This window comes from Acanthaster planci, linkage group LG10 (genome assembly GCF_054643075.1).
Source record: "Acanthaster planci isolate LZ-2023a linkage group LG10, COTS_SCS, whole genome shotgun sequence".
Taxonomy (NCBI): Eukaryota; Metazoa; Echinodermata; class Asteroidea; order Valvatida; family Acanthasteridae; genus Acanthaster; species Acanthaster planci.
The window spans coordinates 16,148,155-16,164,379 of record NC_141786.1 but is presented as its reverse complement, the minus strand read 5'-3'; the positions used below and the strand labels follow the sequence as shown (position 1 = coordinate 16,164,379).

Below are 16,225 nucleotides of genomic sequence, written 5' to 3'. Positions count from 1 at the left end.
TGCCAAATAAGAGACCTCACTTCGCACAATAAGTTTCTTTCTTATTGTATTTATTTCATTCAGTCTTTTTTTTTTTTTGTCTTTTTAAAAATTTCTCCCCATACTTTTATGGGAATCGTTCTTAACGGTCCTAGACAAAAACATGAAACATTTTTGAACGTGAACATGTCGAATCATTCACTGCGGAAAGAGGAAAGAGGCACAAATCTGTAGCATCCATAGTCTTGAGTAATACAGTGCAGAAAACTCAACTTTACCCAAGCATATTCATTTGAGAAAGGACTCCAATTAACCGCAGGAAATATTGTCCGAGATAGTGGCGTCGGGGATTACAACGCTGAAGAGGAATACGGGTTTCAGATAATTAATATGTACTTGGCCAGTCTTAAAAATTAGTTTAATATACCGTATAAGGAGAAAGGACGCCTGATAATGTCCCTAGTCGAAAGCAGGGTACATTATAAGCGCCCATTACGACTATCCAAGCACAGTGTCAAAATTATTTATTCCCATTCATAAGTCAGAGAGTCAAACAACCGGGCAAAATTAAAAGTTTCAAACGATTGTGTGCGACAATTTACCTCTTTTTTACACCCGTCTAGCTATGTTATGGTTTGTGCCTTTTGCAAATAGTTGTATGCAATCTCCTTTTGTGGAGATTTCCACGTACATGGCGCGAACAGCGTGAGGTGTCGCAGAACATGTGTCATGTGAACTCGGGCTCTCAAAATGTGGACTAAAAGGTTGCATACAGCAAACGCAAGTAAAGATTGTAAACGTTCATCCAATACAAGAGAAAAAGAACAGAATTAACAGGAGTCTTAATTTCATGTGAAACCAAAAGTGTTTCAGATAAACAAGCCAGTGTGTATCAACTGTTGAAGTACTGCAACGCGACATACGTTCGACCAAATGGAATGGTTTAACTGCCTGAGGTATTTATAACATAAAAATGCACAGTAATTGCTAATTCAGTTTCAGCGTCTCTTATTCCTCGGCAGAATAAAGGCCATCAAATTCACAAAACAGTCGTTGAAGCGTGGATATGAATCAAGTCCGCCGAAGTGAACAAGGCCACAGTGCAGGCGGACGACGATGCTGCGTCCGTGAGCAACATGACAGCGACGCTTCCCAGAGGACGAGGTTGAAAGAGATTGCATCTCAGCTAAGGCTGCTCAAAATGTCAAGAACACTGTAAAACACACAGCTTTATACCCGAAGGCCAGTGTCTTTCTGCCTAATAATTGAATTTATAAAAATAATAGGATTATTGCAAGGCCATTGTTGAGTTGGGGAAACTTTGATTACGACTGATGTCGTCAATGTAGGCGAAAGAAGTATAAGATCGTGTCTAGTCCAGAAATTTCTAACGTCAATAAAATATTGGGGGGGGTTCGGACAAGTGGCTGCACTGCTCTGTTGCGCATGGCATATCAAATTAAAAATGTTTGTGACTGACTACGGATTTACAAAATGAAACATGAAATCCGTAGCCTTTAAAGATGGCTTTGCTGCGTGTTTTTAAAGATGTTGAAGCCCTTGTTGTTTGTAACCTAAAATATCCAGCGCTGTTCGAACGCTGGTTCGATCCCATGACCGACTCCACTGTAAGTGCCTTCCCGGTGTTACGCATTCAACTTTGATTGATTAGTTCTCTAACAGTGAAACCTGATAGGACATGTCTTCAGCAAAGGGCGGATCCAGGATTTTCAGAGCGGGCGGGGGGACGAGCCTGGAGGTTAAATGCAAGCGAAAAGAGCGAAGCTGCTAGTCGCAAGGGAAATCTAAGGTCAAGTTCGGGCGGCCTGTTCTTGACACGGGTTTCTTGTTCTCGCACTCGAACGGCGGGAATACGACTCAAGAACACTGTTCTCGGAACAGGATCACACACCACCTCCTCGTCAGGGTTTTTCAGGAACACACGGAAAAACTCGTGAGATTTTGACTTTTGAACAGTTGCAAAAGGAGATAGATGGCTTCCAAAGCCATAGACAATTGGAAGTTTTGCAAAATTAACATTAATTATTTTCCGTAATACAGAAATGAATGTTCCTGTTTATATAGAAAAGAATTCAGCTCATCCACATATAAACTCTCGAATAACGTAGCCTATATGGACGCCGCCATGTTGCATGTTGCTTGTCACTAACTACAAGCAATAACTGGTTGTTTGTTCCCGGCGTTCGAGCGGCCGACCCACGAACAACAAATTGAGCTGTTCGTGAACATACGGGAACAAGCGGCCTGAACTCGGCCTAAGGGAGCCAATTCAAAATCGGTTGTCGTGCAGCCGGTTGGAGTGATGCGCCCAGTGCACAAACTATCAAACAACACTCTCTTAGACACGAGGGTCGGTGATAGAAGCTTCGAGGCAAAAGCTGAATACTAATCTTAAACGGATCTTTTGAGAGATTTTGCTGGCCAGAAAATGGTAAGGTCATAAACTGAAGAAAGGTCTATAGCGTCCGACAAACGTCCTTCATCGGTTACTACCTGTTGCATCGTAGGCCTACAAGCACAAATTTGGTATGGCCGGCAGCCCCGCAAATCCATTACTGTTCACACGCAAATATTCGCAAAAATGTGAAACTTATTATTATTATTATTTTAATGAAATAGGTTTCACGTCGCAAATGTCGACAAAGTTCTTATAATGCACTGCGAAGAACACGCCGTATGCAGTAACTTCTTGGTGGCGCACTGTATTTCGAATCACTCCTGTTGACGTTACGTGGCCGCTTTGGGGCTGCTCCTTGTGCAGAAGTTTGTGGAAGAAGTAAAAAGCGGATGAAAAAAAGTTTCCACCTGACACCGTCACCCTTCTGCGTCTGCTTTCTTGTGTTTGAATGTTCTCGCCATTCAAGTTTGACAAGACGACCAATAAGCCCCGGAGACAACAGCCTTGATCACCACCATAAAAGTGTTAATCCAACTATCATAAACGGCTGCCCGATAATTCTCCTTCTTTGGCATCACCGGTGGCGCTCACAACAAACCGCGCTCAAACAGCCTCAAACGTGACCGGACTTTAATACGGCGCGTAGCGACTTCTGAAAGGGGGGTCTAAACGCCAGGGTGGCCCGCGAGCGGTTCAGTGGACGGACCGAGTGGCACCTTCGCCGTTTTCGTCTCGCGGACCTGGACACTGCGTTCGGAGTAACAAGGGGGTCACTCTGAGCTGAATCCAATCCCCCAACCCCCAACCCCCTCAAAAAAGAAATAACTCGCCAAAACACGAGTGAGCCTTTGTTAAACAAATAACAGCCAGAATTAAAAATACGAAGAAATAAACAATGTCTACTAAAATTGCCAACTTAAAACGAAATGCTTCATGCGACACGACACTTCGAGCCAGAATAACTTCATTTCTATCAAAGAATTTATATTTTGTGACGCTTAATAAAGAGCTGACTTTTGTGCTATCTTTTAAGCCCTATGGGCCTCGAGCTGGACTGAGAGAGGGCGCTATTTTCTTAGCAACAGAGGCTTCTTTGGTCGGGACTGAGCTTCGCTGGTGTAAGAACGACCAGGGAATGCACGCGTCATGGTCGCATCGCTACCAACATATTGAACACTCCTGAGCAACACAGCTCCTTTCAACCGATGAGAGTGTGCTTCTGCCAGAGGCGGACCCAAGCAAACAAGTTTAAAAATTGATTTGGTGCACTTGTTTTGTGAACCCTCTGGTTAAATAATTTACTGTGACAATGGAGGGACGACCCCGAGTATTTCCAATGAAGCTGAGTGTAAAAAGGCACGGCTACGGCTGGTGATAGCGTTTCCGCTGACAAAAGCCACTGGCTTGCGACTGCAGCCAGTTTCCATAGACGTGCGCGCTACTCTAAGGACGCAGCCAGTCAATTCTGAAAAGGCTTATAAAAAGAAAGAAGTGCATAATTTAAAATGCCTTTTGCTGGTAAAAGAAAACTATACACTCTTGAGTTGGCCTATACATATACATAGATCTCACACTTGTTACAGTCTGTTGTGGTCGAAAGTTTACACACACTTGCACTGAAAGTAATTGAGTACAATTGTTAGTTAAGACTTCACCTATCCCCTTCTGGGCATCTGTTTCTGTACAGCCGATGAATAGGTAAAATGAACTTCGCTTGCGCTCCCATGTAAATAAAGTACATGCTTTGGTTGCTTAGCTACAGGAGGAGATTGGTAGCAAGAAACGTGTGGGTTGATACCAGTTGTAATTAATTATTTTCAGTCCAGGTGTATGTGAGTTATTTTTACCACAACTGTCCATTTCATTTCTAGTTATTAGCAATCAGTAGTTTACGAACTCTGGCTTGTAGTCAGTAATCAATGAAAAAAACTTGCTACTTTAAATTTATTGAAGGAATTACGCACTTCGGGAAAACAAAGAGTGACGATGGTGAAGAACATTTCACCACAGACTAGATGTCTCTATTTTCATGTTTTTAGTTTTTGACTCAAGACTGCACCCTGCGTATTAAAGCCCAACGCAGCAAATTTGCAGTACTAGAATTTAATGTAATGTATATCGGGGTTCTTTTGCCAAGATGTGGCAGTCCCGTGGAGAAGCCCCCCCCCGTCGGTGTTGCTGTATATCGTATGGTGCCCGGCTGCCCCGCATGGCCCGCCTTAGCATTGCAGATTTCACGCTGGCCGTGGGGAAGCCAGAATCGATTCCATACATCTGCATGTCATCTGGGCTGACAACTGGGCATTATTCTAGGAAAGTAGAGCCTTCCCCCCTTCGGGGCTGATATTCTTTTTGGTGTCCCAGTCCCGGGCTTCAATATGGATGAGGAAACCGTCCCGAATCATTACGGCACCAGTCTTTTTCTACCTTGTGACATGCTTAAAGGTAAAAAACAGACGCTGTGCCCAAAATTCCCAGTTACGCCGAACTTTTAATACACTACCACGTCCGCGATAACCAAGTTTAGCGGCCACAATAGGCATGTGTTACTGCTAGCCACAGCTCCGATTTCGGACGAAGCCACAGGGGGGGCTCAGACCTACTTGTATTTTGTTTGGTGCTCCACGCCTCGAACTGACTCTCACTGCTGCTTGAGTCTACTCCGCATGCATCAACGCACAATGTGCATATACAAAAGATACCAAGTACCACGGCGTGCGAGCACTCGGAACTTTTTTTTTTCAATTATAATTCACGAACTGACACTTACCTCAATCTTAAATCATTCAAAGCGTTCGTCTTGTAGTGTTATTTTCGCGAAATCATTGCATGTCAGTTCGTCAAGATTTTCACGAAGCTTTCGCACAAAGCAAAAGCGGCTCAAATTCCGAATTGTGACGCGTTTGTTTGTCACAACTTTGATATTGCGCTTTTTCTTCATGCACCGATCACAACTTAGATACTGGTAAGGACCATTGTGTGCAGGTGGGTTTGGGGGACTACATTATAGCAAGATAAGATAATTGCACCCGATCCGACTACCCACCGCTACTTTTAAGCGCGGCCTGTGCAGCAAAATAGCCATGCTATAACTTTGATGCTAATATATTATCGTCTGATGCAGTCGGCAAACTTATAAGTGAGGCTAGTCAACGTCACGGAAGTTTGCATGCAGAAGGCTCGAACAAGCTTCAAAGTTGGCCTACTGTAAAGCATCATACGATAATATATTAGCATCACAGTTGGAGCGTGGCTATTTTGTTGCACAGGCCTCACCTATAAGTAGCGGTGGGTAGTCGGATCGGGTGTTAATTTCAAGTCCAAATTCTTCTCATTACAAGAGTGTATTCTTGGACAGTATACAACAATCCCTACACTTTTTTGTCTTTTCCAAAAGCTGTAGGAATCACGCTAACAAGAGTCCTCAGTGGCGAGACTATTTTTGTCATGTGCAAGATTTTCTATTGTTATAAATCAGGCTCGCTGTTAAGCAAACAATTAAGCTACAGACGCCTTGACGGGCTACGTTTGCTCATTACGGGTAAGAATTCCTGTCCAGGTTTAGCTTAACTTGAAAATGAGGCAACGCACACTTACGCTAAACAAACGTTATTAAACGCTAAGCGTCGATTTTGTTGATAATGCGTTGATGTAACCAAACAAAACGGTCAGGTAGGTTTTTTTTTATAATTTCTATGAGGAAAATATTTTCCACGAAAAATGTTCGAAATCAACATTCACGTCATGAATCTTTTATCCTACTCGTGCAGTCGGCCATTGACTTCCAGCCCTGAATTTCAACGCGCCATCAAGTCAGTGAATAACGATCAGAGCGCACGAACAGTCAACGTTTGCATGTGCAATATGTAAAACGGCTGTTCGACGTTTATCAGTGTGCAACCGTTTCTAGCTATCCTTTGAATAAATAGTGTTCTGCTCGTGACTGAATGCTTTCCTGCTTTTCGATTAGTTCTGCGGACGTTGTCGAGGTGAAAGTGGGCAATACTGCAACATCTTTAAGTTCGTTTCACGCAGGATGGTTAAGACATTTCTCAAAGTCTCTCAAATTGTGGTAAATTTTAGCCCGAAGATCTCCTCAGAATCAACTCATAGAATGAGAACATCGATACTCACAAAGATTAGAAGAAAGACGACCTGCAACCATTCTTGGAGTAAATGTATCCCCTGATTTAAGATCATACTTGTTTGATCGAGAGTTACGATCTTGCTCACACGCGTTTATTGTACGTGCGATCAAAAAGATACATTAAAAGCCGGTAAGTACGATCGAATGATCGAAACCCTTCACGGGGAAAATGGGCACTGTAAAACGTCTACCAATGAAGACTTAAGACCAGTTCATATACTTGGCTAGAGGAGCGACGAGAAAGACTTCAATATACACATGCTGGCAAACTTTGGCCTGATCGGAGCAGCTTATCGAGGTCAATAACGTACCCTTCCATTTGAATTGGCGTGGGCGATACGGGAACTTCCTACGTGCTGGAAAATAACTCTAAGTTTCCGAGTTATTGATCGATTTCGCCAGCGTGTAGTTCCTCAACATCAAAGGGTAGCGGGTGATAAACTCAGCTGCCCGGTTCCCCGGGAAGTTACCGGGCTCAATCCGGCCAGGGCCCCCCGTCCAGTCAATAAGGTCCCCGGAGATATTATTTTCCCTCTTGGGGGTGGCTTAGATTGATTCGCGTCTGTCAAAAGTTTCCCGTACACTTGTTTCACTTTTTTCCTCATCGCTTACCTTTCGGCAGCGTCGACGACAATGTCGCAGACGCTAAACTCCGCCAAGAGGGATCTGCCTTTTCGAGCTGGATGTCAGTTTGCGAGTCCGTACTTCTTGAGCCCAACGGGAGGTGTCGGCGTACTGAATTCCTGGACTGGAACCGAAAGGCTGTCTTAAAGTGATGTTTATTTGTGTCCATAGCATGGCAACTGCGTGGCCGAAGGTGATTTATTGCTCTCCAGCTTCTGTCTACAAATAAAAGATTTCAGAACATTTGATCAAATACGAGTTAATAAGGTGCCGTACGTGATGAGAAAAGGGCTACATTCTCTCTTCCGTATTTATTCATGAGCTCGTTTTTTATTTGTTCTTTTTATTTTTATGGGGGGGGTTACGTTAGCATAAACAATTTCCCATCACAAAATATAAGGGGTTCACGAGGGGAAAGCATTTAATGTTTCTGTTGATTGCTGTATGTTGGAAGATTGGTGAAAGGGTTCAATTGTGACTGATTTGCCTGCGTTTGGGTCACATGTCATTTAAAGGGGAAATCTTCAAGTTTACTGAATCGGTGACACTCGAAAAATGCAGAGTGAAAGACACTAACAAAATAAATATATTATTCACGAAGATATAGATTGAGTCACATTTACGGGCAAATTTAAAGTGGGGCGGCCATCTGCCCTCTATACACTGCTTTATGGTATTCTCAGTCGGAGATTGCAAGCGCCAAGGCGTCCTAAATCAAGTTGGAATCCATACTGCAAAGTTTGTGTGTTTTACCGAGAGCAAAATAATCAAGCGGCCATGACCATGGCCGTCATTTACCGCTAGTGCTTCCTTGTATACGCGGCAAAATTCCCCATATGCGATGACTTTATATAAATAAATCAAGCAGTATATTGTGATCAGAGCTCAATCTATTTGAAGTGTCCACGCCATCTTTTCTTTTTATTCCCACTGAATTTATATGTAATGCAGGAAATAGGAAGAAAGACACGGTTTGCCTCGCTTTCAATGCAAATGGCCGACTCCCAGAAGGCGAGGAACCAAGATGTGCTCTCCCCTCTTTTGTGACGGATATGCAACTCTTTCAGTTTTGCGCTCTTTAAATGATCTTTCCTCGCCTCTGCGACCCGGGTTCGAATCCCACCTGGGTCAGCATGTGGATTGGGTTTTCCGTCCCTGCCTGATTCTGTGGGTTTTCCCTGGAATATTTATGAGGGTTTTTCCCCCCACCTCTAAAATTGAACATTTCTTTATTGTCTTCTTTACCCGTTAACGAAATTTTACTGACAGACAATGTGGGGCGTTCTGGCAGAAAGACACACTGGCAATTTCAACTGGACTTTCCGTGGGCAAGTCTTGGTTATTAAAACGTTGCACTCATCGACATGACAGACAAGTGGAATAAAAAAGGAAAAGGCCTTTCAAGCTGTTACACTGAATAATATTCCTGAATGATTCCTGAATAATCAGAGATGACCTTTGTTTTGCTTGTTATAGATATTTATTCAATTTTATTTACGACGCAGCGAGCATTATGAAAGATAACACACATAACTGAATATCGCAGTCTATAATGACTTACGGGTACCCCTCTGATTATTTTAGGGAGTGGGTTGTTGTTTACTACAGAATGTGTTCAGCTATTTTCTTTTGGGGGTGGGAGGGGCCACAATGCCTGACCAATACATTCTTCATTATTCTTCAATCGATTTGTGTATAGCATTGCACAGGTGTGGTAGTAAATGCACCTTCACTGCAAATAACGAAACAGTGACTATTGCACAACGCATGGCGCACTGTAGAAGTAGTAATCAAAGAGCCACTTTTGTTCCAAAAAAATGGGAAAGAGGCGGTCAAAATTTCCAAAAGGTTTGTATTTCCCGCATTTCATGAGACCAGGATGAAATCCAACGCCACTGGAACGTATCTCGGGCGAAAATTCCTGTGTTTTGTCAAGAGCGAACGAGAATCGCCTGAGAAACCAGACCTCTGGTTTTTTCTCTCTTCTTTTTGTTCTTCTTGTCGGGACGAGCCTGTCGTACTGCAATGTGAAGTGCCACTTTGCGATGACCATCTCCGGCCTTGGTGAACTAATCTCGCAACTCCGCAACTGCCGCTAAGCCTTCGCCGGTCCATGGATTCTGAACCGAGAGCTCTTGCGTTTCTATCAGAATTCGAAAACGCAGTATCGCCTTTTCTACCAACCCACATCGAGACCTTAGCAAGCATTCTGTTGAGAGTTTGGGGGGAGGTAGGGTATTTGCCTCGATCACAAGCACCCCCTCATAGGTTGAGAAATGCCGCGTTAGTTGAAAGTACCAAGGAAGCCTCTGTTACTAACGAAATTGCGCCTTTATTCGGTCCAGCTCAAGGCCCATACCCGTTCAAACATTGCTTACATAAGTCTAATAATGGAATAAGGACTGACACATTTTGCTCACGCCAGAATCTGGGCCTATTTCATGCCACAGTGTAATGTACGGAATTCCTACGTGTTAGAGAAACATGAGGTGACATCACCATTGTAGTCGAGACCACTTAAGACTACACAAGACAAGCACAAGACCAACACAAGACCTCCAATCTGAATTCAAGTTACAAGTTATTCAAATGACCTGCAACAAAAGCATCCTTTTGTCATTGTTCATGTTACTAGTGCATATGCAGCAAGTTATGAGACGGAGAGAACCCCCCTTGCTTTGTGTTGGTCATTGTCTCGCAGGAATCTCGGGAATTCCTTTCAGACAACTTGGGGGGGAGTGTGTTAAGTAACGATAGTCTGGAATGTGTACAGGGATTGGACATGTTGGGGGGCACCCCTCAGTCTCATTTCTTGCTGGGTATATACTAGTGACTGGTCGTTCACATGGTCTTGTGTCTAGTCTTGGGATGGTGTCGACTACAACACTGGTTGACAGTTCATGGTACCTGTTATGGTGACCTGTACCTGTCCAACTAATTACAATATCGAAGCAAGCTTGTTTCGATAATGCTAACACATGTTACTTTCAAAGGCGTTACAGTCTCGAAGAGTATGAACTATTCTCTCTTCCCATTTAGCGTGCTTATTAACTTTAATTAACCTGGATTCAGAAGCCCGATTCTCTAACGACTCACAGTCGAAAGGAAATGAATTTGATACAGTTACACAACGCCTGCAGTGAATTAATTTATCAAATATCAATGGTAAAACATCTCTTTCCAATCATCAACCAATATGCTGGCCCAGACGTTACACCTAACGTGTATCTATTTCATAATTCAACATTGCTCGCCGATAAAAGTTGAAGAGATAAAAAGCTGGGGCTCCTCGATCCCTACTTCCGTTTCTAACTCCCCAATTGTTGTTAACAACTTCCGCGCCTTCAGTTACTGAGGCTCAAATCCCATCGACCGCGATACTATTTTTTTTCAACCTCGGCGAAGCGAGGTATCTGTCTTGGGCTGAGCGCCAGCACCGCATCAGGGCTATCGACCAGGCCTCTCGGTGCACATCATAAATACGCTGATTTATCAACTGCAAGCCATGTGGAGAGGAAATCTCGATAAAATCCCAAGGGCGATTTTTTTTTCTAAGAAGAAGATAATATTCAATGTACAAGGAAACCATTGACGTAGCTGCGGAGAAAGGCTAGGGGACAATTTACATTTCTCGACAACAAAACAATATTTTCATTTTATTTGTCAACGCCATACCAAGACCTCATCAAACAGTGATGTCTGATGTCCAGGGAGTAATTTAAATAAACACCCAACCCTTTAATAATCATGGAGGTTAAGATAACCAATCACCGACACAATAGTTAAACACACCGTTACAACAATTAAATCTAGTTAGCACTTTCCATTCATTTCAAACGGTTTGTTTTGATGGCTGACGTATTGGGAGTAGCTTGGCTTTCACTATACTTTTCTTCTAAACTCCACTTTTTGCAGTAAAGATAGTTTTTTGTTAAAAAAAGTTTGTCTTAATGTATAGCATTAAACTTATTAATTTAAAACAAAAAACAAAACTACCGTGCGTGCAGCTCCGGGCTTCTGGAAACAGTAACACCAGATAAAAAGATGGGACTTAGGCCTACATTCAATAAGAAATGATTTTCAATATCTAAAACTTAAGAATTGTAAAGTCGTCAAATCGAGCACTAAAAGGCTGGCATTTCAGGCTCAAGTTTTAAAATATGATTACGTCGTGATTTCTACTTTTACTATCGTACCTCCCTGTTTTATATTCTGAGATGCTGCTTTCTTTTCTTTTTTCTTTTTGTTCTTGATGAAAACACTACATTACATTGAATCGATGACAAAGTCAAGTCTCATTTGCGTGGTAGTTCTGGTCGAGAGACCGTGTCCCCCGTTGCAACGCCCGACCCAGACAGGCTGTACTGGCGAAGGGCGCAAGTATACCGCGCCCCTAAAGCAAAGTGGGACTGACGCGCTCAGTCAGCGCCGTGAATCGATCGCCTTCGTGGGCTGCAGGGCAAACAGTCTCCGGCCATCCAACCTGTACCAGCTTCCGTCCAGATACGACGGCTGATGAGTCGAGGAATGAGCGCACTTAACCGCAAATACTCCTGCCGAGAGGAGGTACAGCATTACGTGAGGGCGCTGTTCATAATGCTGCTGTACATCTTATTTTGTAATTGGAACCGGCGTGTCTTTTCCTTACAATAACACCCCGGCGTTTAAAACATAGTTGCGCGATTTGTTCTCTGTTTTCTAGTGTTTCTGGGTTCTGCTTCTTGAGAAGTTCCCAAAGTGTTTCAGCATTCTTTTTCTTTGTTTGTTTGTTTGTTTGTTTGTTTGTTGGGTTGTTTGTTTGTTTGTTGTTGTTTTTTTTCACCACCAAAAGGGATGGAAATCAAATGGCCTAGCCCCCCCCCCGTTAGAAGGGAGATGGATATTCTAGCTATCACGGGGATTAACAGCGCTGCACTTGTTACGCGTAATGATTGTGCTGTTTTCCATTTCCCCTCTACTTCCATGGCTGGAGTAACACCATAACCAAGCTGGTTATATTTGGTCTGCCTCAAATTTTGTTTTTTTCAATTACTGACCAGAAAAACCCGTGCCAGGGGCTACAACCTTAGCAGTAGGCCAAAGTTGAAATTGCAAAAGGACTTAGAATCGACTCCGAATATTGACGTCATTCCTGGTCTTGAACTCACGACTGAGTCCCGAAATGGTGTCCGATCTCGAGCCTGTGTCCTTTCTTGAAAAGGGCCACTTGGTTCAGAATGTACGAACAGCCATTCCTACTTCTGTTGTCCGTGGTATCCTGATCTGCCGTTATATGGAGGTTGTGCAAGTAACCAAAATGGTGCGGATGACGGACACGATCAGTGGATCTGTGCCATTTAATGATCGCACTCTGCTCTCAACCGAGGCAATACTACATCTGGCGATCTCGCCACAGCAATCTGTCAAACACCCTGTCCATCCAGGTCGCAGCCGTGGAAGTTTGTGTTTGAGAAGTGGAATTGAAGTCGTAGATTACGTCTTCGTTTGACGGACAGCGCAGGGCATTGGCCGATGGTGCACATCCTTGCCCAGCACAGAATCTATCTTATACATAAAGGCCTACAATGTGATTTGACAAGCAGAATGGACGTTCCCCACGAAATATGCATATAAGGCAGGCGCATAGGCATTACTACCACTGGTTGGCAAAACTGCTAAAATCTATGACGTAACAATACACATATCCGTGCATGCACAACTATGAGCACATACACGCCGTTTCTGTACCAGTATGGTTTGACGTGAGTGCCAAACATAAAGACAAGGAATAATTAATTTCCCACCTCGAGACACTGAAAACTTCACTTAGGCTCGAGAAAAGCGTGCTGAAATATCGGACAAACGCTGTAGTGCGTTTTTGATTGATCTTCAACGCGCAAGGTTATGGAACGAGCAGCTCTCCAGCTCTGCCGACAGTGTTGACGGCCGCGCTTGCCAACTAGTGGTTGTAGCGCGCATGCGCCTGCCTAATCCCCATGCTTCATGGAAAAGGTCCATTTGAAGCCATTACTGCGGTGGCACAACGCTCTTGAACAGGTGGTGCGCGCGCGTTACATGCCTCTTAGACCAATAGGGTGTCGTGATTTGCCATATGCACGTGTGCGCCAAGCTGTGTAATGTACGTGTTAGTGCAATGCCACCGCAGTTATGGCATCTAATCGAATCAGTCTATGCTCAGCTCGACGTGGTACGGTAGCTCAATCCTTAATGACTTACCTAACTACTCGCATGTTGTTTTGCTTTCAAACTTAAGGTGGGAAGGACTAATGACGAATGTTCTGGGTAAAGACATTCTCCAAAAAGTCCGAACGTTCATTGACCCGGGAAGTAATCTCTCCACCAGATCCTTCCTGTTCAAAAGGGTTCATTAGGCAAATTTTGCAAATTGCTTCTGCGCCAAGGGGGTTTCAACTTCGGCTTAATTCAATACACGTACTTCCAATTTGCTTTGCGGGGAAAACATCATGCGCTGTTGATTCCCCGATGACGTGAGACGCCTTTGTCCGCTCCATTCCAATTTGCAACAAATTTACCGGCAAAATATTACAAGTCGACGGACGCAATCCTGAAAAAATATTGATATGACGGATGATTGCACTTTTCCCAACAGCTATTTCGCAACAGGAACTAACACTTCGTAATCATTACCGAATGTTTACGGGGATACGTGGCTCTCACAATTTCACAGGAAATTTGAGGCGTTTATGAAATAAAAAACGTCTCAAATCAGAATGTTACGGAAGAAAACTTATCCTTTTATCCGAGAGAGACTCTTACCAAAGCGGGCATTTTGCCAATATTATGGCGTATCATTTATGGTGTGAAATAAAAGCTATTCTTCACTTAATTTTGCCCAGAAATGAAACTTTACAAAAATTCAATTTCACATTTGTATTTAATGTGGGAAACAGGACTAGTAAGATGTGATCTTACTAATGAAAAAGGTAAAATCCGAAGCATTCAGCCTTGCGAAAGATTTGAGAAAATGCTTTGCGGCTTGTCATTGTTTTCAGTTTCTCAAAAAGGAATACACAAAAGAGAAAGGCGCCTGCAGTTGAAGAATGTATTGAAACAAAACAAAAACACACACAACATGAAATTACTGTCCACTCCTCTTACTGTCTTCAATAAGAGATCGCTTTGGGTCAGGTTGGTGGTTCTTTCCTGGCCTTCCACCTCTGCGGTACGGGTTCGATTCCCGGCATGGTCCATAATGTGGATTGGGTTTTCAGTCCCAACCTGATTCCGTGGGTTTTACCCAGAATATGCCTCTGGGGCCTTCTTCCCACCTCTAAAATTGTAACTGCTTCTCGTCTCTCCTCTCAACAGGTTTCTTCAGACTTGTGACATACAGCGCCTCAGGCGCTTTTGAGGAATCCTTCGTGTCATTACCAGAAAAATTACCAATATGAAAACTTTCCAAGTGTGGTTCTGTTAAGCTCTAAAAGCTAAAGTTAATTAAAACAACAAAGGAAAACACATTCACGAGGTAATTATCCACCATAAGAGGTAATATATCCACCAAGAGGTAATGCACCGCAGCTTCCAAAACGGTTTGGACGATAAAGTGAACAATCTGCTGAGATGTATGGACTTTTACCATGATGCTGCCGTGTTTGTCTTGTTCCCCGTAACACCTTCGGAAAAAGTAATAAAACTTTGCACATTGATGAAAGGGAACAGGCTATTTTTCCTACCAGCCTAAGGCCGTGTCCGAGACGGGCTTCCAGAGCTACGGCTAGGTCTATTGTCTGCGCGTCTCAACGCATTTCCATTGGAGCGAAGACCTAGACCTAGCTCTAGACACGAGATTCAGATGCAGCCTAAGTTCGGTTAGGCCTACATTGCTTTGAATTGTAGAAAAGCAATATGGCTGCCGCGTAAGAGAGGTCTATAGCCATCCCTCTTTTAAAATGGTGGAAAACAGCCGTCCAACGAAGGAAGGTGGTATCCGAACTAAAGGGTTTCTTAGGAGACACAATTACTATTGACTAATTTGAGAAGACGCCATTAGTGCCCAGGCACGCCTGCGCCCTGCGGCTGCATTCATATCCGCTGTCTTAGCTAGTTCTAGGCTTCCCCTCCCTTTCACGCGCGGACGCGCTGCCAACAGACGTAGCCCTAACTCTGAGAGCCCGTTTCGGCCGTCGACGTGCGCGTGCGTGAAACTTTCACACGTCACAACACCCGAAGAGGAGTCTTACGTGCGTGCACTCCTTGCGTGAATTCGTAGTACGCCTGTGGTAATGGTCTTTGGATTAGTCCGGAACATTATCTCCATGAGGGGGAGGGAGTTTAAAGTTGCGCTTGGGAGAAAGGAAAGGCCATGTTTGTTTTTTTGGTTGATCTTAGGGCCTGTTTGCTTCACATAGATCTAGATCTCAATCAGTAGTCTCAACGCTGGTTTGCTCCATCTATTAGGCCGGTTTTGGTGTCAGTGAACCAATGACAGATTACTGATAGAGATCCAGATCTGTGCAGCACGAACATGCGCTGTAGTGTCTTATAAACACGCTGCGCATGCAAGTTGGTTAAGGGTGTTCTCACACTTTCATCCGAATGCGCACAAGCCTGAGGGAGCCCTGCGGCCGACGGCAGTGGGGTTCAAGTGCGTTGTATTTCTTTTTTTTCGCGAGAGAGTTGCGTCCCTAATATCTAAATAAGTATTTATAGACTCTGGTGGAACCCAGAGGAACGATGGAACCATGGGTAAATTTGAATCATGTTACCTGAAAATGATCCGGTTTGGAGTCGTTCCTATCATCAGTATATTTTGTTAAGTGTGTTTTTCTTTTCAATAAAGTTGTAATATTATCGATATGCAGTGTTAATATAACAACTCATCCGATGATGTGGGCATTAAGTGAGTGTTTTCTTGTAATTGTTGCTAGAATTCTTCCACGGTTTTTTTAAGGACAAGGTAAGGATAGCATGCGGTGTGTAACTAAACATACTGCAAATTAATAGTGATCTCGCTTCCCCCCCCCCTGCGTTACCTTGCAACTCAATTAGGCGATCCTCGAAAGTGCCCCCAAAGCAGCTTAAGACAAGCCGAG

General features: G+C 43.6%; 1 protein-coding gene across 11 annotated transcripts in view; it reads right to left on the bottom strand.

Annotated features, from left to right (window-relative positions):
• The window catches only part of LOC110988357 (uncharacterized), a 148,344-nt gene that overhangs the window by 41,322 nt on the left and 90,797 nt on the right, over positions 1 to 16,225 (bottom strand). For all 11 annotated transcript variants that reach the window (XM_087142402.1, XM_087142400.1, XM_087142403.1 and 8 more), the window contains exon 3: positions 7,158 to 7,388. Coding sequence is in view for 1 of the 11 variants with exons in the window: in XM_087142400.1 (XP_086998526.1) it covers positions 7,368 to 7,388 (21 nt within the window). In the remaining 10 variants the exon portion in view is untranslated. The remainder of the gene's footprint in view (positions 1 to 7,157; positions 7,389 to 16,225) is intronic.